We start from the raw sequence: 24,013 nt of genomic DNA, 5'->3' as shown, positions 1-24,013 counted from the left end.
CCAAAGCATTAAAAAGATGGAAACCTACCAATTTCTTCTATGAAACTAGCATTTGATTTACATATATATACACCTACATGCATACACAGAAAATTTGAAAAATTAGAAGACAGACCATTTATCTCAAAGCAGCACTCAATCTTATTCTTAATGGCCGGAGCTTTACAAGTAGCACATTATTTTGACTCTAAATCGGCACTGTTTTAGAACTTTTAGCCAGGTTAGGAAGGCAAAATAATGTAAGAAGTTTTCATAAGGGAAAGGAGAAAATAATACTTTGCAGATGATATCTTGTATCTAGAAAAATCTGAATCAGCAATCAACTGTAAAACAGAACTTAATAAGTAGTTTCAGTACAGTGGAAATGTAAAAATAGATTTATTTTGTGTTTCTTCAGTAGTCAGTAAATATAATGAAAAACATGATAGTATTTCCAAAGTAGAAAAAAAAAAACTGTGTACAATAAATAAACTTAATAAGAAATGTGTATGACTTGTGTATGTGTGTTTTGGGAGAGTATTTTTGACTTTTGGACTTATCGAATTGATTGTCAAGAAGGCAAAACTATTCTATGAGATAGAAATCGGACTGAGATTGCCTGTGTGATTAAGGGGCGCTGAATAGAAAGTAGTGTGAGAGAACTTTCCAGGATTATGAAAATTGTATATCTTGATTAGGGTATTAGTTAAAAAGTACAGACATTGGTCAAAATTCACTGACTTGTATGTGTATTTGTGCATTGTACTGTATGTAATTATTACCTGAGTTTAGAAAAAATAGGAGAAACCTAATTCTAAAATTCAGTTGGAAGAATAGAGAACCAACCACAAAAACATTTTTGAAAAACAATAAATATTCTCAGATATTAAAAAAAAAACTAGCAAACTAGGTTATTAAGAGACACTATAATGAAAAGAATCAAGAGTTGCAGACCTTATATTCAGAAAAGTTTAGTATTCCAGAAAATCAGTTTGTGAATCATGCTGGGGTAATTGATTAAACATTCAAAAAGAAAATTGAGTTCATCATCTTAAGCCACACTTAGTTTCCTGAAGATGACAACTGAATGTAAATCATGAACTCATTTAAAACACATGCATACATGCATACACATAAAGAAAATACCTGATCTTTTTGGTATAAGAGGAGTTTTAAACTTAAAGTTATCATTATATTAAAATGTGTGTGTATCATAAAAATAAAAAAATGAAACATTTTCAACAAAAGTTAAACTGCTAGTAAAAGATTTGAGACAGATAAAGGGCTCTTATCTCCACTGCTGTAGGAACTCCCTGCAGCCATAGGAAAAGAAAAACCATTTCAGTAAAATATGGACAAGGTATACCAAAAGACAAGTCAGAGACACAAAATAATCAGGTTTTAGAAAGTGTAGTCAGTTACTCATTAGCTATATTTTATCCACATGCCCTTTAAATGTTTATCTAGAAATTTGTCAAGTCAGAAAGAAACAGCATTAAAACTTAAAATGCAGATTTCTGATGACTTTTGATTAATTCCCCCCAATATAATATATAAAGTTTTTTGTCTTTTATTTTAGCACTTCAGAATCCAGAGGTGGTGGCCCTTCGAGGTGGACTAAATACCATCTTGAAAAATGTTATCGATTGCCAATTAAGTCGAATAAATGAGGCACTCATTACTACAATTTTGCACCTCCTTAATCATCCAAAGACCCGACAGTATGTACGAGCTGATGTAGAATTAGAGGTAGGAACTTTATATTCCTTTCTAGTTTTAAAATATGACTTTAAATACTTGCTCTAACTTTCAAATTCTAAAATTAATAGATGTAGCACTGTTTAATTTTCAAATTAAATTAACCGAGACTGACTTATTCCTAGCAATATTTTATAGTTCCTTGAGTTTGGATTAAATTGAAAAAAATATTCTCAAGCATATATCATTAGTGGTGTATAAAGATTATTTTTGTATTATCTATGAAAAGTTTGCTAACAAATTAGAGTACAAGTAAGGTTACAATAAGACATTTATCTGTTTAAGACCATTTATTTTTTTAACCACTTTAGTAAATTAATTGTGTGTGCATGGCTCCTGCTATTCTACACTATTTATTCATTAAACCAGGCTAAAATTCTCAATACTGAGTAAGTACTTTCTTAACAACTAATTACCATATCCATTTAAAATTGAATACATATTTTCTTTTTAAAATACTCTATCATTTAAAATTTTCACTAGTTCAGACAGCATTTTTTACAGTTAGTATAAAATAATAAGGCCATTATATTCTCTTCTTTATAAGAAATTGTGTAGTGAAGGTTGGAATAGAACTATTTATCACACTAAATTCTCAGCTTATTTGTATGAATGTATTTGTTGTTTATTGCAGAGATCATTCAGGGTAAGTTTAAATCAAGGATTTCTTTGTGTTTAGATATGAAATTATACAAGATATAAAAGTTTTATTGTTCCCTAATTTGTCTTTCTAAATCATTTTGTGAAACTTGTCTTAAATGTTAAAGGTCTGGTTTTATTAGGGTTATGAGAAACATTTGAGATTATAAAATTGAAATTAGCCTGTATCATTAATTAACAGAATTAAGTACATTATTCTCCTTAATAAGTGATTTCAAGTACATTATTCCTAGATGACCTCTGGAAATAAACTGCATTTTTGATATTTTACAATATGTGTTTAGCTTTTATTTCCCTTTATCATGTAGAAAAATCTTTAAAATTGGGGGTGTGATTATAATAACTAATATCTTTGGTTATATCGTATTCTACCACAAACATTGGCTCTTTTTTTCCCTTAAGAAGTTCTCCAGAATAGCATAGTGATTGAGAGCATAGATTTTGGGATGTACAGGTCTGGGTTTGGTTTATTATTCTATAACCTAGAATAACTTTATGACATTGGGCGAGTTACTTAGCCTCTCTTGGACTCCTTTTCTTCATAGGTAAAATAGGTCATTGTTCTTACTCAAAGAATTGTTTGAAGATTAAATGCTATCATCATCATCACCATCATCAAAATAGAAGTAGTGGTAATAGTGGCTAACACTTCTGTAAAGCAATGTTATAGAAGGAAGCAGAATTGAAGGAGGCAATATTCCAGGTGCTTTTGCGTATATTCTTTCTATTCTAAATAAAATTTTTTACTCTGTTCCTGGTTCATAATAAATATTCAATAAATGCTGGATGCTTTGATTATTATTCCCCCCCCACTTGTCTAGATATACTACATTTTATTTATCCATTGAACAATTGATGGATGGTGCTATGAACATTCATTTACAAGTTGTTTTTTTTTTTAAGCATATGTAGTCTTTTCTTTTTTTAATTCAGTATTATTGAGATATATTCACATAACATACAATCATCCACAGAGTACAATCAATTGTTGACAGTTTCATCATATATAGTTGGGCATTCATCATCCCTACCAATATTTGAACAATTTCCTTACTCCAAAAAGAATAAAAATAAAAATAAAAATAAAAGTAAAAAAGGAGCACCCAAAGCATTCCATCCCCCCCATCCCATTCTATTTTTCATTTAGTTTTGTCCCTATTTTTCTACTCATCTGCCCATACACTGGATAAAGGGGGTGTGAGCTACAAGGTCTTCATAATCACACAGTCATACCATGTGAGCTACATAGTTAAGCAGTCATCTTCAAGAATCAAGGCTACTGGGTTGCAGTTTGACAGTTTCAGGTATTTCCTTCTAGCTATTCCAAAACACTAAAAACTTAAAAGGAATGTCTATGTAACGCATAAGAATGCCCTCCAGAGTGACCTCTCAAATCCATATGAAATCTCTTAGCCACTGAAACTTAAAAATTTTGTTTCATTTCACTTTCCCCTTTTGGTCAATAAGATTTTCTCAATCCCACAATGGCAGGTCCAGGCTCATCCCCAGGAGTCATGTACCAGGTTGCCAAGGAGATTTCCCCCTCCCCAGGAGTCATGTGCCACATAGTGGGGAGGGCAGTGAGTTCACCTGCCAAGTAAGCTTAGAGAGGTGGGGTGCACATTTGAGCAACAAAGAGGTTCTCTGGGGGAGACTGTTAGGCACAATTATAAGTAGGCTTAGCCTCTTCATAAGGTCAAGCCCCAAGATTGAGGGCTCATCGTACTAAATTGTTAGTCCTCAATGTTTGTGGCAATAGCCTTGATTATTATTTCATCATCATCATCATCTTCTACTTCATCATAGTCTGCTGTTAAGAAAATATTTTCCTCGTTTTTATTAGTTAATCATTCAAATCAATTTTATTTTCATTCTAAATCAGTAGTTTGATTTTCTCTTCTACATACAAAGAAATTACTTTCAGGCCCAAAACCAGGCTTCTATTTCTACCAAATTTGTTGTGTTTTGACTTCAGAGGTGCAAAATGAGGATTTAATAAAATAATGTTTTTAGGATAGACAGTGTATAGGTGTTGTAAGTTAATTGTAATTTTTTAAATAATATTTTTTTAGAAAAACATGTTCTTTGATTTCTACTTCTGAGTAGAATTGATGGAATAGTTCATAACATCTTTTTTTTGGAAAACCACAAAAGGTATAATTATGAGAATCTTTTGTGTAAAGGGTTATAGAGATGTGACAGCAATAAGGACCAAAGGGAGTGAAATTCTAGAGTAGGAAGCCTCTTTGAGAGTTGTGCTGAAGATCTACAGCTCCCCTTGGAGGCAGTTGCAGATTCTAGGCACAGATGAGACTGAGGATATGGCCTGTAGCCGGGTAGAATGCTAGAGCATTTGACAGTCAGTTGCACATGGAGTGACAAACCTAAAAATGTGAATAATCCCTAGAACAGTCTGCTTTAGCCCCTTCAGACATCTTCTGAATTAAGCTATGCAAGGCAGTAGCTACTATGCCAAAATCTCAAAAAAGCATAGTGGAATATGTCACAGTCTCCATGCATAGGAGACAAAGCCTTCTAGGAAGAAAGGCCTGGGCAAAAAATTGAAACTAGGGAGTAGTGAATTTGCACTGATTATCTGCAACTGCTTTTTTTCCTCTGGCCACTTGCTGATCAGTACACAGCAGCTGAGAATCCAGGTAGGCCTTTGCTACAATCACAAAAACCAGAAGAGTTTTTAGTAGTTGTATGGTGCTAAAGTGACAAAATTAGATATTTTATAGCTGATCTCCTTTTCATGACATTTCCAAAATTTTGAAACTCTGCTGAGTGGATAAATAAAGATCCAAGTATAAAACTTAAAAAATATGTAGAAAAAAGCCCAGTTTGCCAAGGAGAAAAATATTTGCTAAGCTTTCCAAGGAAAGTACTGGAGGGCTATACTTAAGGAATGTAGGTGAATGAACGTTATACTCAGTCTCATCAAAATTGCAACTTAGGACTAGTTGGCATAGAAGCTCTCTGGAGGATTTAAGTTTCTGAAAAATAAACTTAGTGTGTGAAACTTTTATAGAGACTCAGATAGGGACCCTAGTATTCTTTAGGGTGTTCAGGACTATTGTTGACTTGGGCTTACCATACAGTGGCCATTTGGCATATCTAGCTGAAGCTTTCATAGGAGTAATCTCCAGGATAGCCTCTCGACTCTATTTGAAATCTCTTAGCCACAGAACATCAAACGGATGTGTCCCCCTTTCCCATTATGTCGACACCCCTTTTCAACATGAACAGGTTAGGGTGGTCACTGCCTAGACATCCCTGAAGATCGAGAAAGTGATTAAACTAGAGGAAGGGGTAGCAACAGACAAGATAGAATTTAACAAAGGTTTATGAATACTGAATCTCTATATAATTTTCTTTTTTTTAGTTGCTAGGATATTAGAATAGCTAGAAGGAAAGAACTGAGGTGGTAGAACTGTAACCCGTACATTCTTTGAAATTTGCTCTATAGCTACTTGTTAAATTGTAATTTGGAAGCTATCAGCTTTTTGTGTATGTATTTCATGTAAGGAAATAACTGAAACTATGGTACTATAACCCATAATATTCTTTGAAATTTCCTGTGCAATTGCTTGCTGAATCGTACTTGGAAAGTTATCACCTTTTTGCATATGTTATATTTCACAATAAAGAAATAGCTGAAACTATGGAACTGTAGCCCATAACATTCTTTGAAATTTGCCCTCTAACTGCTTGTTAAATTGCACTTGGAAAGTTATCACTTTTATGTATATATGTTATATTCCACAATAAAAAAATGAAAAAAAAATGCAGTTTAGCCTTAGCATAACTCAGTTTCAGGAAAATTCTGTCTATCAGATGAAAGGCTGAAACATTTCTGGTGGAAGGATAAGATAATTTGGACACTTTAAAAATGCACGTCTGACATTCTATCAAAAATTTTTAGTCATGGCAGAACCATATAGATGAAAACGCAAAAGAAAAAAAATGAACTAGAAACAGACCTACAGGTGATCCAGATATTGCAGTTAGAGTAAGAAGACTCTAAAACAAATGTGATTAATTTGTTCAGGAAATGGAGGAAGAGAGGAAGAAAATAGAAGAAACAATGGGGAATGTCACCAGAAAATTGGAATATATAGTTTTAAAAATCAAATGGAAATTCTAGTTCTGAAAATTATAGAATCTGAAATTCAAAACTCAGTGAAATAAATATTTTAACTTGGACAAGAAGATATAATAAATAAAATGAAAGAAAGGTCAATAAAAATATCCAGTATGAAGCACAGAGGGTAAAAAAAGAAAGGAAATAAACAGAAAAGAGAACAAAGGATAAAACATACTTGTTATTGCAGTCTTCGGAAAAGAGAAAGAAAATTGGGGACTCAAATATCCAAAAGGACAATGGCCAAAATTTTGTTTCTAAGACTGATGAGACTTGATGTTCACAAAACTCAGAAAACTCCAAACAAGCTAATACAAGGAAAACAATACCTGGGTATAACATGTTAAGATTGCTGAAAACCAAGACAAAGAAAAATCTTAATAACAGCTTGAGAAAAAAAAGTATATTACTTTCAAGGGAGCAAGTCTATCAGCTGATTTCTAAACAGAAAGAAAATAGAGACCAGGACAATAGAATGGTATCTTTTAAGAAAGAAAATAACAGCCAGATCTCCCAGAGAAAACATCCCTCATAAAGGTAAAAGGACCCGTGGTTGACCAAGATGACAATGTAAGATGTTCTAGGGTACCATTCCACCATAGAATCTTTGAATAACAAAACCTGGCAGAGCCGTCTTCCTCAGATCTCTGGAAAACAGAGTAACTGAAGAAGTAACTGGGTGAGTGATAAATCAAGAAAACATAGCTTTAAAAATAGTAGGAGACACTCTTGGTACCATTGCCATTCATTCCAGGATCTCCTTTTGGTGTGGTGTGGGTCACTGGCCCTGATCCTGGAGGGAGCAGAGTAACCCCTTTGTGCATACTGTGATGCCTGTATGCCAGTGCCAATCTGTCAGGTGCCAGCATGAAAGACTGAAGCAGTCTTTCCCTCCTAGAACTTGCCCTGCAGGAAGAAGCAACTGTGCACAGCTAAATCAGTGTAAAAAAACAATTAAATCAATGTGGCCTGGAGCAAAACATTACCTGCTTTAAGTATACAATACTGTACTTGGGAAGGGGAGAGAGGGGCAATTTGAATTCCTCTTAACAGAGGGATTTCTAAGACCACAAACAAGCATAAGCTCAGGATAATATTCAGGTTCAGGAAAAAAAAAAAAAAACAACCAGAAAGGATTGTGCGCTTCAACTTTCACCTCAGTATGATATTCTTTTTTTTTTTTTAATGTTCATTTTATTGAGATATATTCGCATACCACACAGTCATACAAAACAAATCGTACATTCGATTGTTCACAGTACCTTTACATAGTTGTACATTCATAACCTAAATCAATCCTTGACACCTTCATTAGCACACACACAAAAATAACAAGAATAATAATTAAATTTAAAAAGAGCAATTAAAGTAAAAAATAACACTGGGTACCATTGTCTGTCTGTTTCCTTCCTTCCCCTATTTTTCTACTCATCCATCCATCAACTAGACAAAGGGGAGTGTGGTCCTTATGGCTTTCCCAATCCCATTGTCACCCCTCATAAGCTACATTTTTATACAATTGTCTTCAAGATTCATGGGTTCTGGGTTGTAGTTTGATAGTTTCAGGTATCTACCACCAGCTAGCCCAATTCTTTAGAACCTAAAAAGGGTTGTCTAAATTGTACGTAAGAGTGCCCACCAGAGTGACCTCTCGGCTCCTTTTGGAATCTCTCTGCCACTGAAGCTTGTTTCATTTCCTTTCACATCCCCCTTTTGGTCAGGAAGATGTTCTCCATCCCACGATGCCGGGTCTACATTCCTCCCCAGGAGTCATATTCCACGTTGCCAGGGAGATTCACTCCCCTGGGTGTCTGATCCCACGTAGGGGGGAGGGCAATGATTTCACCTTTCAAGTTGGCTTAGCTAGAGAGAGAGGGCCACATCTGAGCAGCAAAGAGGCATTCAGGAGGACGCTTTCAGGCACAATTATAGGGAGGCCTAGCCTCTCCTTCGCAGCAACAGTCTTCCCAAGGGTAAATCCTGTGGTAGAGGGCTCAGCCCATCAAACCACCAGTGCCCTATGTCTGTGGTCATGTTAGCAACCACTGAGGTGGGGTAGGCCAATACCCCTGCATTCTCCACAAGCTCCTCAAGGGGGCTCTACATGTTTTTTTCCTTGTTTTTTTTTTTTTTTTTTTTTTAACTTTTTTTTTTTACGTCAACTGTATGAAAAATAAAAAAATAAAAAAAAATAATTAAGGAAAAAAAACATACAATAAAAGAACATTTCAAAGAGACCATAACAAGGGAATAAGAAAAAGACAACTAATCTAAGATAACTACTTTACTTCCAACATGTTCCTGCTCTACCCCAAGAAAGTTACCTAATATATCAGCATTTCTGTGAACTTGTTCCTACTATACCCATCAGAAATTAACAGACCATAGTCATTCCTGGGCATTCCCACAACGTTAAATTTACCCATGATAGCTTATCTGTTCTTCTTGGATTATTGTTCCCCCTTCCTTAATTGCTCTCTATTGCTAGTTCCCCTACATTCGACATTATACACCATTTGTTTTACATTTTTCAAAGTTCACATTAGTGGTAGCATATAATATTTGTCCTTTTGTGCCTGGCTTATTTCGCTCAGCATTATGTCTTCAAGGTTCATCAATGTTGTCATATGTTTCATGAGATTGTTCCTTACTGCCGTGTAGTATTCCATCATGTGTATATACCACATTTTATTTATCCACTCATCTGTTGAAGGACATTTGGGTTGTTTCCATCTCTTGACAATTCTGAATAATGCTGCTGTGAACATTGGCGTGCAGATATCTGTTCGTGTCACTGCTTTCTGATCTTCCGGGTATATAGCGAGAAGTGCAATCGCTGGATCGAACGGTAACTCTGTATCTAGTTTTCCAAGGAACTGCCACACTGACTTCCAGAGTGGCTGAACCATTATACAGTCCCACTAACAATGAATGAGAGTTCCAATTTCTCCACGTTCCCTCCAGCATTTGTAGTTTCCTGTTTGTTTAATGGCAGCCATTCTAATCGGTGTGAGATGGTATCTCATTGTGGTCTTAATTTGCATCTCTCTAATAGCTAGTGAAGCTGAACATTTTTTCATGTGTTTCTTGGCCATTTGTATTTCCTCTTCAGAGAACAGTCTTTTCATATCTTTTGCCCATTTTATAATTGGGCTGTCTGTACCATTGTCACTGAGTTGTAGGATTTCTTTATATATGCAAGATATCAGTCTTTTGTCAGATACATGGTTTCCAAAAATTTTTTCCCATTGAGTTGGCTGCCTCTTTACCTTTTTGAGAAATTCCTTTGAGGTACAGAAACTTCTAAGCTTTAGGAGTTCCCATTTATCTATTTTTTCTTTTGTTGCTTGTGCTTTGGATGTAAAGTCTAGGAAGTGGCCGCCTAATACAAGGTCTTGAAGATGTTTTCCTACATTATCTTCTATGAGTTTTATGATACTTTCTTTTATATTGAAATCTTTGGTCCACTTTGAGTTAATTTTTGTGTAGGGTGCGAGGTAGAGATCCTCTTTCATTCTTTTGGATATGGATATCCAACTCTCCCAGCCCCATTTGTTGAAAAGACCATTATGACCCAGTTCAGTGACTTTGGGGGCCTTATCAAAGATCAGTCGGCCATAGATCTGGGGGTCTATCTCCGAATTCTCAATTCGATTCCATTGATCTATATGTCTATCTTTGTGCCAGTACCATGCTGTTTTGACAGCTGCGACTTTATAATAAGCTTCAAAGTCAGGGAGTGTAAGTCCTCCCACTTCGTTTTTCTTTTTTAGAGTGTCTTTAGCAATTCGAGGCATCTTCTCTTTCCAAATAAATTTGATAACTAGCTTTTCCAAGTCTGCAAAGTAGGCTGTTGGAATTTTGATTGGGATTGCATTGAACCTGTAGATGAGTTTGGGTAGAATTGACATCTTAATGACATTTAGCCTTCCTATCCATGAACATGGAATATTTTTCCATCTTTTAAGGTCCCCTTCTATTTCTTTTAGTAGAATTATGTAGTTTTCTTTGTATAGGTCTTTTACATCTTTGGTTAAGTTTATTCCTAGGTACGTGATTTTTTTAGTTGCTATTGAAAATGGTATCTTTTTCTTGAGTGTCTCTTCAGTTTGTTCATTTCTAGCATATAGAAACATTACTTACTTACGTGCATTAATCTTGTATCCCGCTACTTTGCTAAATTTGTTTATTAGCTCTAATAGCTGTATCGTCAATTTCTCAGGGTTTTCCAGATATAAGATCATATCATCTGCAAACAATGACAGTTTTACTTCTTCTTTTCCAATTTGGATGCCTTTTATTTCTTTGTCTTGCCGGATTGCCCTGGCTAGCACTTCCAGCACAATGTTGAATAACAGTGGTGACAGCGGGCATCCTTGTCTTGTTCCTGATCTTAGAGGGAAGGCTTTCAGTCTCTCACCATTGAGTACTATGCTGGCTGTGGTCTTTCATATATGGTCTTTATCATATTGAGGAAGTTTCCTCCAATTCTTACCTTTTGAAGTGTTTTTATCAAAAACGGATGTTGGATTTTGTCACATGCTTTTTCAGCATCTATTGAGATGATCATTTGATTTTTCCCTTTTGAATTGTTAATGTGTTGTAATACATTGATTGATTTTCTTTTGTTGAACCATCCTTGCATGCCTGGAATGAACCCCACTTGGTCGTGGTGTACAATGTTTTTAATGTGTCTTTGGATTCAATTTGCAAGTATTTTGTTGAGGATTTTTGCATCTATATTCATTAGGGAGATTGGCCGGTAGTTTTCCTTTTTTGTAGCATCTTTGCCTGGTTTTGGTATTAGATTGATGTTAGCTTCATAAAATGAGTTAGGTAGTGTTCCATTTTCTTCAATGTTTTGAAAGAGTTTAAGTAAGATTGGTGTCAGTTCTTTCTGGAAAGTTTGGTAGAATTCCCCTGTGAAGCTATCTGGCCCTGGGCATTTATTTGTGGGAAGATTTTTAATGACTGATTGGATCTCTTTGCTTGTGATGGGTTAGTTGAGGTCTTCTATTTCTTCTCTGATCAGTCTAGGTTGTTCATATGTTTCCAGGAAATTGTCCATTTCCTCTACATTATCCAGTTTGTTGCCATACAGTTGTTCATAGTATCCTCTTATAATTTTTTTAATTTCTTCGGGATCTGCAGTTATGTCACCTTTTTCATTCATTATTTTGTTTATATGGGTCTTCTCTCTTTTTGATTTTGTCAGTCTAGCTAGGGGCTTGTCAATCTTGTTGATGTTCTCAAAGAACCAACTTTTGGTGATATTTGTCCTCTGTATTGTTTTTTTGTTCTCTATGTCATTTATTTCTGCTTTAATCCTTGTTATTTCTTTTCTTCTACTTGGTTTAGGATTGGTTTGCTGTTCATTTTCTGTCTTCTTCAGTTGATCCATTAGTTCTTTGATTTTGGCTCTTTCTTGCTGTTTAATATATGCGTTTAGTGCTATAAATTTCCCCCTCGGTACTGCTTTTGCTGCATCACATAGGTTTTGGTGTATTGTGTTCTCATTTTCATTCGTCTCTATATATTTAGCAATTTCTCCTGCTATTTCTTCTTTAACTCACTGATTGTTCAGGAGCATGTTGTTTAACCTCCAGGTATTTGTGAATTTTCTAAGTCTCTGATGGTTATTGATTTCTAATTGTATTCCATTGTGGTCAGAGAATGTGCTTTGAATAATTTCAATCTTTTTAAATTTATTGAGCCTTGTTTTATGTCCCAGCATATGATCTATTCTGGAGAAAGTTCCGTGAGCACCAGAGAAGTCTGTAAATCCTGGTGATTTGGGATGTAATGTTCTATATATGTCTGTTAAATCTAATTCATTTATCAGATTGTTTAGGTTTTCAATTTCCTTATTGGTCTTCTGTCTGGTTGATCTATCTATAGGAGAGAGTGATGTGTTGAAGTCTCCCACAATTATTGTGTAAACAGCAGTTGCTTCCTGTAGTTTTGCCAGTGGTTTCTCTCATGTATTTTGTGGCACCTTGATTGGGTGCATAAACATTTATGATTGTTATTTCTTCTTGTTGAATTGCCCCTTTTATTAGTATGTAGTGGCTTTCTTTGTCTCTCAAAACATCCCTGCATTTAAAGTCTGTTTTATCTGAGATTAATATTGCTACACCTGCTTTCTTTTGGCTGTAGCTTGCAGGAAATATTTTTTTCCATCCTTTTACTTTCAGTTTCTTTGTGTCCCTGTGTCTAAGATGCATCTCTTTTATGCAACATATTGATGGTTCATTTTTTTAATCCATTCTGCGAATCTATATCTTTTAATTGGGGAGTTTAATCCATTTACGTTCAACATTATAACCGTGAAGGCATTTCTTGAATCAGCCATCTTATCCTTTGGTTTATGTTTGTCATATATATATTTTCCCCTCTCTCTATTAATATCCTTTAATGTACCCATACCGAATCTCTTTAGTACTGAACCTTTCTCCAAGTCTCTCTCTCCTTTCTTTGTTTCTCTGTCTGTAGGGCTCCGTTTAGTTTCTCCAGGAGGGCAGGTCTCTTGTTAGCAAATTCTCTCAGCATTTGTTTGTCTGTGAAAAATTTAAGCTCTCCCTCAAATTTGAAGGAGAGTTTTGCTCGATAAAGTATTCTTGGTTGGAAATTTTTCTCACTCAGAATTTTAAATATATCATGCCACTGCCTTCTTGCCTCCATGGTGGCTGCTGAGTAGTCACTACTTAGTCTTATGCTGTTTCCTTTCTTTGTGGTGAATTGCTTTTCTCTTGCTGCTTTCAGAACTTACTCCTTCTCTTCTGTGTTTGACAGTGTGATCAGAATATGTCTTGGAGTGGGTTTATTGGATTTATTCTATTTGGAGTTTGCTGGACATTTATGATTTGTGTATTTATGTTGTTTAGAAGATTTGGGAAGTTTTCCCCAACAATTTCTTTGAATACTCTTCCTAGACCTTTACCCTTCTCTTCCCCTTCTGCAATACCAATGAGTCTTATATTCGGATGTTTTATATTATCTATTATATCCCTGAGGTCCGTTTTGATTGTTTCAATTTTTTTCCCCATTCTTTCTTTTGTGCTTTCATTTTCCATTCTCTCGTCTTCCAGGTCACTGATTCGTTGTTCAGCTTCCTCTAGTCTTGTACTGTGAGTATCCAGAATCCTTTAATTTGGTCAACAGTTTCTTTAATTTCAATAAGATCATCTATTTTTTTATTTAGTCTTGCAATGTCTTCTTTATGCTCTTCTTGGGTCTTCTTGATATCCTTTGTATCCCATTCTATGGTCTCATTGTTCGTCTTTAGTTCTTTGATTAGTTGCTCTAGGTACTGTGTGTCTTCTAATCTTTTGATTTTTGTTCTTGGGCTTGGTTTATCTGTATCGGCTGTTTTTTTCATATGCTTTATAATTTTCTGTTGTTTTTGGCCTCTTGGCATTTCCTTAACTTGATAGGGTTCTCTTAGGATTTGTAGACCAATTGAAGTCCGTATCTCTAATTTGTCAGATCTGCAGCTTTGTGGAGTACACTTTCTCTAACTAACTAGCAGGTGGCGTCCACAAGCCACCTGTTCTCCACAAGCCAGTTCTCCACTGCTTTGCCTTTGTGGGGAGTGGGGGAGTGAGTCTTGTGGGGTCCAATTGGTGTAGCAAGGTTGCGTGTGTAGTTGGTGTTGCCCGCCGTGTGTATGAGGTGTGTGTCTGCGTGGTCAGGGAGGGGGAGTGGCTCTAACAATCAAATCTCCCTCGTGTTCCTAGAGTTTTAAAGCTGCTGCAATAGTCTAATCCTTCAGTTCAGTCCTGCCACAGTTTGTCTCTGCCACTGACCCACAAGTCCTTGGTATTGGCGTATGGCTCCTGAGACTTGTGAGTGGGTCCCTCTTCCAGGCTGTGCACCGCCTGGTCCTCTGTTGAGGGATGACTGTGCTATGTCACAGGTGAGTGCCGTCCCCCCAGGGCGGTTCTGATCTGCTGGGCTGTGTAGGGAGGCTACAAGTCTGCTGAAATGATGGCTGAATGGGGCTTTGTTAATTCACACTGCTCCACCTTCCCAACTCTGGGACAACCAGTGGAGGTTGCAGGGAAGGCTAATGTCCACACCCAGTTTTGTGGTGTGTGTGTGTTATTTGAAGCACTTCCGTCATACTGGGGTGTCTGGGACAGGTCTGGGCTATGGGGCTGGCGACGGGCAGGAGTGTTTCCTGTCCACCAGGATGATGGCTATGAGCGGACACCCCCCTTTTCTTCGGAAGTTGTGGTGTTTAGTGAATTTTCTCAGCCACTGGATTATTGGCTTTTGTCTCAGAGCTCTCTTAGTTCTGCTCTTGTCTTGACCTGCCCAAATTGCAAGTCTTTGAGGCTTTCTGTATTGGGCTTCTTAGAGTAATTGTTTTAGAAACAGAAAAAAAAAAAGATAAAAAAAAAAAAAAAGCCCTCCTTGCAGATCTAATGGGTTTTTGAAATGCTAAGAGACAAAGCAATTAGGGCCATTAAGGAAAGATCCAGGGGGCAGAGAGATCAGTTTTTCTTCAGGATTTACATATGAGCCTCAGGGCCTGAGCTCTGCATTTCCCCTTTCTATGTTCACCAGAACTCCTAAAATCCTCCACTTTTATTTTGAAGTTTTTCTTGCTGTTTTTTGCTATGCCTTTCTCCTCTCTGCTGGGCTGGCTGCTCTCAAGATTCTCTGGTGTCTGGTCTCAGTCTATCTGTGGTTGGAGTTTGGATCAGTAGAATGAGTTTCCGATAAGAGCTGCCACTGCAGTTCTCCCTTCTCCTTCCCAGTGCTGACGGCCCCTCCTCCCATGGGACTGAGCCTGGCAGGGAGGGGCGCGGGTCCCCTGGCGGCAAAAGCTTACAGATTTCACTGATCTCAATTTGACATGTTCATGAGTGTTGTATGAAGTACGCCCAAAGTCAAATTGCTCTGTGGTGTCCAGTCCATGCAGTGCCTGGCTTTCTACCCACTTTCCTGGAGGAGTAACTAAAACATACAGCTCACCAATCCGCCATCTTGCCCCGCCTCTTGATATTCTTAATAGGAGAGCTGAACTCAGAAGGAAAGCACCAGCCAATGTAGAGCCAATTTGCAAAGACAGTGAAAGATGTTTTTTGCTTTGGCTTGTTTTTTTTTGGAGATTTCTGTCATATCACTAGCTGGACACAAACTTAAATAATAGATTAGGAAGTAAATCCCAGTTAACACTTCAAAATATTAAAATGTACAAAATACAACAAAAGATTAAAAGGCAAATGAGGAAGCAGGAAACGATGGTCCATCCAAAGGAACAAGATAAAAATCCAAAAACCATCAATAAAGAAAACCAGACTTTGAACATAACAGACAGACTTTTAAAAAATGATGTTCAGTATGCTTAAGGAGATAAAGGAAAACACAGAGAAAGAAGTAAAGAATATCAGGAAAACAATGAATAAACAATACGATAAACACATTAAAGACATAGAAATTTTTAAAAAGAGCCAATCAGAAATGTTGGAGTTAAAGATCACAGTAACTGAAATGAAAAAATTCCCTAGAGCATTTTAGCACAGATTGGAGTTGCTAAAGAAAGAATCATTGAATTCAAAGACAGAATAACTGAAATGATTCAGGCTGAGGAGCAGAAAGAAAACAGAATGATAAAGATGTTCAGAGAGTCAGAGACCTGTGGGATACCATCAAGTGCAACAATACATGCATTAAGGAAGTCCCAGTAAGAGAAGAAAGAGAAGAGAAGAGGTAATATTCAAAGAAATAATGGCAGAAAACTTCACAAATTTAATGAAAAACATGAATATGCACATTCAAGAAGCCCAACAAATCCCAAAAATGATACATTTGAGGAGAAACACACCCAGACACGTAGTAATCAAACGGGTAAATGTGAAGGACCGGAAGAGAGTTATGAAAGGTGCAGGAGAATAAAGAGTGTTATGTACAAGGGAGTTCCAATAAGATTAAGTGCTGATTTCTTACCGGAAACCATAGAGATAAGAAGCCCATGGGATGAAATATTTAAAATCCCGAAAGAAAACAATGGCCAGCCAGGAATTTTATATCTGGCTAGACTGCATTTCAAAAATGGGGGTGAGATTAAGACATTCGCAGATATGCAAAAGCTGAGGGAGTTCTTCCCCATTAGACCTTCCCCACAAGCAGTGCTAAAGGGAGTTCTTCAGACTGGAAGGAAAGGACACTAGACTAGTGAATTGGAGTGGCATAAAGAAATAAAGGCTGCTGATAAAGGTAATCGTTTGGGTAACTATAAATGCCAGAAGTACTATTGTACTTTTTGGTATGTACTTAACTCCACTCTTTACTCATTACATGTCCTACAATGTAAATTCATAAAAAGTACTGATTTTGGATAAACAATGTTTAAAAATAGAATTTGAATCAACTACAACATAAAGGTGGGGGATGGAAGGGGATAGGAATAGTTCATGTGTATGCTATTGAAGTTAAATTGGTATCAAATCAAATGTAATTGCTACAGATTTAGGATGTTAAATTTAAGCCCTATGGTAACCACAAAGAAAATATCTGAAAAATATATAAAGAAGTGAGAAGGTACCAAAAGGAGTACACTTTCAAGTAAATGTGAATGTAGTAAATCAAGTAAATGTGAATGTAGACATTAATGAAAGAATTAAGGGACATAAAAGGTATAAGACTTAGAAGGACTCAATAGCAAAATGGAAGCAGAAAGTCCTGCATTATCAGTGGTTACTTTAAATGTAAATGGCTTAAATTCTCCAGTCAAGAGGCAGAGATTGGTACAATGGATAAAAAAGCATGACCCAACTTATAGGTTGTTTACAAGAGATGCACCTTAAATTTAAAGACACAAGTAGTTTGAAATGAAATGGATAGAAAAAATATACTATGCAAACAGTAACCAAAGATAGCTGAGGCTATACTAATAATATCACACAAAATGGACTGTGAGTCAAAATTTGTTACAAGGGATGAGGAAGGTCACTATATACTGATCAAGGGATTAATTCAGTAGAACAAGAAGACATAGCAATTATATATGTACTTAATAGTAGAGCCTCAAAATATATGAAGCAAATATTGACAGATTTGAAGGGAGAAATAGACCTTTTTACATTAATAGTAGGAGACTTCAGTACACTACTTTCAATAATGAATAGAACATCTAAATGGAATATTAGTAAGGAAATAGAAACTTGAATGATACTATAAGCCATGTAGAACTAAGAGACATGTAGAACACTCCATTCAGTGGCAGAATACACATTCCTCTGTAGTGCACGAGTCATTCTCCAGGATCAACAGTATATTAGTCATAAAACAAGTCTCAATAAATTTAAAAATGTTGAAATCATACAATAGATTTTCATACATGTATAGTTATAATATAATCTATCATTTGTAACAAAGTTTCCATACTAATGCCAAGTGTTATTAATAAAATGGAAAACTACAGGTGTGAGGGATGATATATGGAAACACTGTTTTCTGCATGATATTTTTGTAAACCTGTAACTTCTCTAATAAAATAAAAAAGGACAAAAGAAAAGACCTGAGGGAATTAAAAATAAAAAACCTACTCTTTTTTGTATTGCTTGCTTTTATATCATTGGGACACTAAAGCAGCCCAAGGTGAGGCCACCATGGGGAGGAACTGAGCCCTTTTGTTAATAACCAGCATCTTGTGGGTGAGCCATCTATTGGAAGCAGATCGTCTAGCTCCTCAAGAGATTGCAGCCATGGTTGATATTTTGACTGACCTTATGAGATATTCTGAGTCAAGTCCATACAACTGAGCTTCTCATAGATTTCTGACTCAGAGAAATTGTGAGATGAAACATGTTTATTGTTTTAAGGAGGGGGGGGGCAGACACAAGAAAGGACTAAAGGGAGCCTTAGAAGAGAAATAAGAAAATATAAGGAGCAATATAATGTATCAGAAAATGTGAATATGAGTAAATATAAGAGAATACTGACTGTTAAAAGCAATAGTAGTAATTTCTTATGTATTGAGAATTAAAATTCGTATCCACAGTAATGCAGTATGCAAGGAGGGAAGGGTTAGAGATACAGTAGTTCTAAAGATCTAAAAGAGAGTACATTTAGCAAGATTGCTGACTACAAGGACAAAATACAAAATTAAATTTCTTTATAACCCTAACAAAAAGGAGGATGAAATTTATAAAATGAAACCATTTAAATAATGTTCTAAACAGGCTAAACTTAATCATGTGTAGGTCAGGATAGTGGTTATCTTGGGGTAGGTAGTGATATCAAGGGGATAATAAGGGGACTGATAATTCGTTCTCTTCCTGTGGTGCTGGTTGCACAAGTGTGTTTAGTTTGAGAAAATCCATTGACTTTTACATTCATGATTTGTGCACTGTTTGTTTTTTGTTTTTTTTTTTTTTGCTGCTCAGAGCCAAGCTCCTGAGATGCCCAGTGTTGACCCAGGGGTGCTCCAGGTGGGAGGTGGGGTGGGGGCTTACCCATGAGGTGGGCGTAGTTGAGCAGAAGTGAGAAATCCACAGAGCAGTGCAGGGCAGGGCTGCGTGCCAGCTCCTGGGAGCCATTCACTCCCTGGCTCTGTCCTGACCTCATGGGCTGGGCAGGTACGTCCAGGCTGAGTTTCCTGGCCAGCCTACCTCTTTTTTATGTATTTACTGGTTTTCTTTCTTTTTTTTTAATAATTAAAAACTTTATCAAAAAATTAAAAAAAAATTCAAATATAACAAAACAGAGGAATAAGAAAAACAAAAATCCTAAAATAACTACTTTGCTTCCAGTATGCTCCTAACATACCCCAAGAAAATTAATGAACAATTTTCATTCCTGAGCATTCGCATATCATTAAGATTACCCTCAATATCCTATCTGTTCTTACTAGATTATCGTTCCTCCTTCACTAGTTGCTGTCTATCTCTAGGTTCCCTATATTCTACAATATAAGACACTTGTTTTATGTTTTTCACAAAGTTCACATTTGCAGTATCATACAATATCTGTCCTTTTGTATCTGACTTATTTCATTCAACATTATGTCCTCAAGGTTCATCTGTGTTGTCATATGCTTCATGTGCACTGTTTTTTAAGTTATATTTCATTTAAAAGTTGTTAGTAAATTCAATTTATACATTAAAAAATCACTCAACATACTCCTTCCTCTGTTTTTTTTTTTGTAGAAATAAGTCTCTCAGACAATACACCCAATTAAAGATGTAGAGAAATCAAATTAATTTAACTTGTTATAGGAAGAATAATTTTCTTAATAAGGTTGTCTCTTCTTTTTTTATTAGCGAATTTTAGCACCCTATACTGATTTTCACTACAGGCATAGTCCAGATACAGCTGAAGGACAGCTCAAGTAAGTACCATTTGTTTCTAATTCATGAGGGATGTGTCTGTTGACATTAAAGCTTTTAGATTTGCCTGATTGCATGTAGACCCAGTGAAATGTGAGTTTAAGGAGATTTCCTTTTTCATGGAATTTCTCTTAAAATATTTAGCTGTGGTTTTAAAATATTCAATTTTTTGGAAAAAATGGGAAACTTAAAAGTTTTAGAATTAATTTCTCATTTAAAAAATGTAAGAGGCTACAGTAGAACTGTAGAACTGTAGATCTTTCAATTGTTTCTCGATTGTATGTTTTTAGCATAATTAACATTAAGGGACCCAATGATGGAATTAACAATTGGGGAATAGAATGAAGCTGTGCATTAGTAAGTTGAGTAAGCAGGATTTTGAGAGTAAAGTTTACAGGGAAATAAATGGAAATAGAGAAAAGACTATTTTCTAGGAATAAGGAACCATAATTTTCTGAGCCTTCTTAGAGAGAAAAAGCACATGTTCACTGTGTATTCAAAGATAACTTTATCATTAAAATGATTCAGGGATTATGATAATGTACTATCTACGAAGATTTTACAAGCAAAGCAGTTCTGATAAATATGCCATAAGGTGTTTTTTTAGTAGGATTGTTCAATTGTAGTCATACTCACTTATTTTGATAGATTGTACATATTTTTAAATTCCTCACTAAGTTTTGCAATCATCTTGAACAGGGGAGTATTTTTGTTTCTTCATTTTTCTCATGAGTTGAAAATAGGAGCCCCATGTTTTCAGTCATGTTCATCCCTTTGTACTTAGTATCATGCCCTGGGCTAAGAAATGGAAAGAGATCACCTCTGTTTATTACTTCACAAAGCTTTATTCCTTTTAGTAATTAAAATTATGAATTGGTATTCATAAGCCCCTTTCTCTTCATATCCCGATGAGATTTGTATATTCTCTTTATTGATGGGGAGTGTGTGCCTTTTTTTTGTTGTTGCTGAACAAGTTGTCACAAAATAGCAACTTAAAACAACTCTTGTATCAGCTCACACTTCTATGGGTCAGAAGTCGAGCATAACTTTTATCTGGAGGTTATGGTGAAGAATTTATTTCCAAGCTCATCCAGGTTGTTGGTAGAATTCATGTCCCTGAAGTTCCTGTTTCCTTGCTGGCTGCCAGCCAGGGACTAATCTCAGCTTCTAGAGACTGACCTCATTCATTGGCACATGACTCCTACTTCAAAGGCAGCAACATTGCCTGGAATCCTTCTCATGCTTTGAATCATTGATTTCCTCTTTAGCCACCAGCTAGAGAAAGTTCTCCCATTAGATCAAACCTACCAAGATGATCTCCTTATCTTCAGGTCAGCTGGGCCATATAATCATGACAGTGATATTTCATCATGTTCACAGTTACAGGGATTAGGTCATAGAGTCTGGAGGGAAGGCAGTTTTACAGTTCTGCCTACCAGAGTGACCAAGAGATGATCCCAAATACCGAGTTGAGGGGAAAAAGTACCTTCCACCGAAATCCTTCTTTTCCCATTTGGTTCTGCACTTTACTTCCTATTTTGGAGTATGGCCAGATGAGGGTACATCAAGGCCAGAGAATAGGGAAATGAGTGCTTCAAAAAATATTACAAATTTATATCTGATAAGGTAGAGAATGAATTGCCGGGCAACTAAAATAAGTATAACATCAAGGCCAGAGAATAGGGAAATGAGTGCTTCAAAAAATATTACAAATTTATATCTGATAAGGTAGAGAATGAATTGCCAGGCAACTAAAATAAGTATAGCACTAACATTTTTGAGAAGGAGCACTAAAAGCTCCATGTCTTAGGTGTTTGGTTCTCACTTCTCCCCACCCCCCCTTTTTTGATGTCTATTATATTTTCATTTTGACTGGTGCTACAGAGCTTAGTCTTATTTTTTACTAGCTTCTCATGCATTTGTAGACTATCTGATTGTACACTATCTAATTTGATTTTCTGTCATTGCTCCTTGGACCCCTTCTGCTGTTTTTGCTTTCCCAGTTTTCTAGATTTCTGTACCCTCACAAACAGTAATAATTTTATAAGGGAATGAAAAATGGTGGTACAGATGGACAATTGACAGGGTAGAGATGCTGGTTGGGTTGGCATAAAAACTAGAAGATTGCTAACAAATATTGGAACAGCTGTAAGCCACACATGGAAATTGTTTAACAAATATAAATAGCTGTTATTTAATTAATTGTTATAACTATCACATGGAAAGGAATAAGTGAGACGCTTGGATACACAGTTGTCAAGGAAGAAAGTAATTAGTGATATTAATAATAGCTAGTTATTTAAAAGCATTTTATTGAATACATGGGTTGTTAAATTTGTTTAGAAATGCTTAAATAAGTTTGGGCAATGATTTTGAAGTAAAGAGAAATGTACATGGTAATTGTGAGGTTTATGTGATAATATTCTTTGTAAAGGGCAACCTTGGAACAGAGATGCTTATTAACAGACTAGAGTTCTCTTATGCTCAATTAAAGATATTAATGAGCCATCTAAGAATAGTTTGCAGAAAGAGCAGGGAACATAGGAGGAAAGAAAAGCAGAATTTGTAACTTATTTTTAGCCATGTTAAATTTTATTAGGGGTCAGTATATAGTTTGGTAATTTGCTTTGGGGTAGATTGGATCTTTATTATTTTTTTAAGGCAGTTTTATTGAGAAATATACACACACAATACAGTGCATCCAAAGTATGAAATCAGTGGTCCACAGTATTATCACATAGTTTTGCATTCATGACTACAATCATATTTATTTTACATCTTGTTTTAATTTCCTGTGTAAACATTTAAATATTAACTAATGGTAGCTCTTATTCTGATACAGGACTAGGGAAAACTTTACTTTTTTATTTAACATTGTATTTCTTTGGTTTTTTCCCTTCTTTTACCAGAGAAGACAGAGAGGCACGATTTCTAGCCAGTAAAATGGGAATCATAGCAACATTCCGGTCATGGGCGGGTAAGTTATTCTATACTGCTTAAATCATCTAAAAGAGAGAAAAACTTGACTATTTTTATTAAATGTTGAATTATCATCGCGTCATCTAATATATAAGTTGAACTTACCTTAATTTATTTGTTATTATTAGAGTCAAAGTGATTTGTACAAAAATTACTAAAATATGAAAAAAATTGTGATAATAAAAAGGAAACAGCTATATTATACTCAATATACATATATTTGTTGAGTATTTGAAAATCATTGTGCTAATGATTACCTGAGCAATTAAAAAAATTAAAATGATCTATACAAAAAATAAAACCTAACTTTTTTTTTTTAGCTGTATGTGTCTCTGAATTCAGTTACCTGCAAATATGTAGTAATAGCATAAATGTCAGATAAGCAAGATAGGCCATTAATGTTTCCAAATTACTTGAAAATAGTGATTATGTATATTTTCTCCTTTTGTGGAATAAGAAGCAAACAGTTTTCTTTAGATAATACCAACACTAAACTTTTTTTTGTTTTGTTTTGTTTTTTATTTTAATGCCTGCCTTCTTCCTTCTTGACTTTGCAGAATAGTTAAAGGATAATATAGCAAGTAAGCGGAGTAAGAAAATTTGAACATTTCTGTGTACCTAGGTAGCTCTAAGATACAGATATCTTTTCTATGCAAATGGCTATCCCAGCCATAGACTTTGCCCCTAGTCAGTGTATTTCCAGGGACTTTCTCTCGCTTCTTAGCACCTTGGTGAAAACCCCTGTCTTGCTATGCTTCATGACTGCATATTTCCCCAGCCTTCGTGGACAATGGCAGGATTCCATGAGGGCCAAGCCTTCACACGTCCCATTCATTTTTCACCAGCCTCCCTCAGCCCCCACTCTTTCAACATAGAAACTTAGTCCTCCTGCCAAGCTTAACCATCATTGCCCTTACCTCAGAACTCTAGTATTGCTTTGTTTTTTGTGGCTACAGCCATCACCCTTAACCATGCCTCAACTTCCTTGCCATTAGAACAGTTTGTTGTGCCAAAAAAAATTCTATCCTGCTTTAGCTACCAATACAGCCTAGCATCTATCTTCTCATTCTTCTTGTTTCCAGAGTCTGCTATGCTTGTCACTGTGTCTTTCATCTCTGCCACTCTCTTTCTTTGCTGCTCTTAAACTTTCTTTCCA

At 35.8% G+C, this 24,013-nt stretch overlaps 1 protein-coding gene across 6 annotated transcripts in view; it reads left to right on the top strand.

The window, feature by feature from the left end:
* The window catches only part of RICTOR (RPTOR independent companion of MTOR complex 2), a 162,247-nt gene that overhangs the window by 91,486 nt on the left and 46,748 nt on the right, over window positions 1–24,013 (top strand). For 4 of the 6 annotated variants that reach the window (XM_037799501.1, XM_037799499.1, XM_037799500.1 and 1 more), the window contains exons 8-10: window positions 1,559–1,728; window positions 19,813–19,880; window positions 22,788–22,855. In XM_037799501.1, the coding sequence (XP_037655429.1) occupies window positions 1,559–1,728; window positions 19,813–19,880; window positions 22,788–22,855 (306 nt within the window). Of the gene's footprint in view, window positions 1–1,558; window positions 1,729–1,768; window positions 3,101–19,812; window positions 19,881–22,787; window positions 22,856–24,013 lie in introns of those variants that run through there. The other 2 variants (XM_037799503.1, XM_037799502.1) reach the window with 2 other exon arrangements.

The sequence above is a fragment of the Choloepus didactylus genome, chromosome 11 (genome assembly GCF_015220235.1).
Source record: "Choloepus didactylus isolate mChoDid1 chromosome 11, mChoDid1.pri, whole genome shotgun sequence".
Classification (NCBI taxonomy): Eukaryota; Metazoa; Chordata; class Mammalia; order Pilosa; family Megalonychidae; genus Choloepus; species Choloepus didactylus.
The sequence above is the reverse complement of the archived record's forward strand: the minus strand, read 5'-3'. Positions and strand labels throughout refer to the sequence as shown.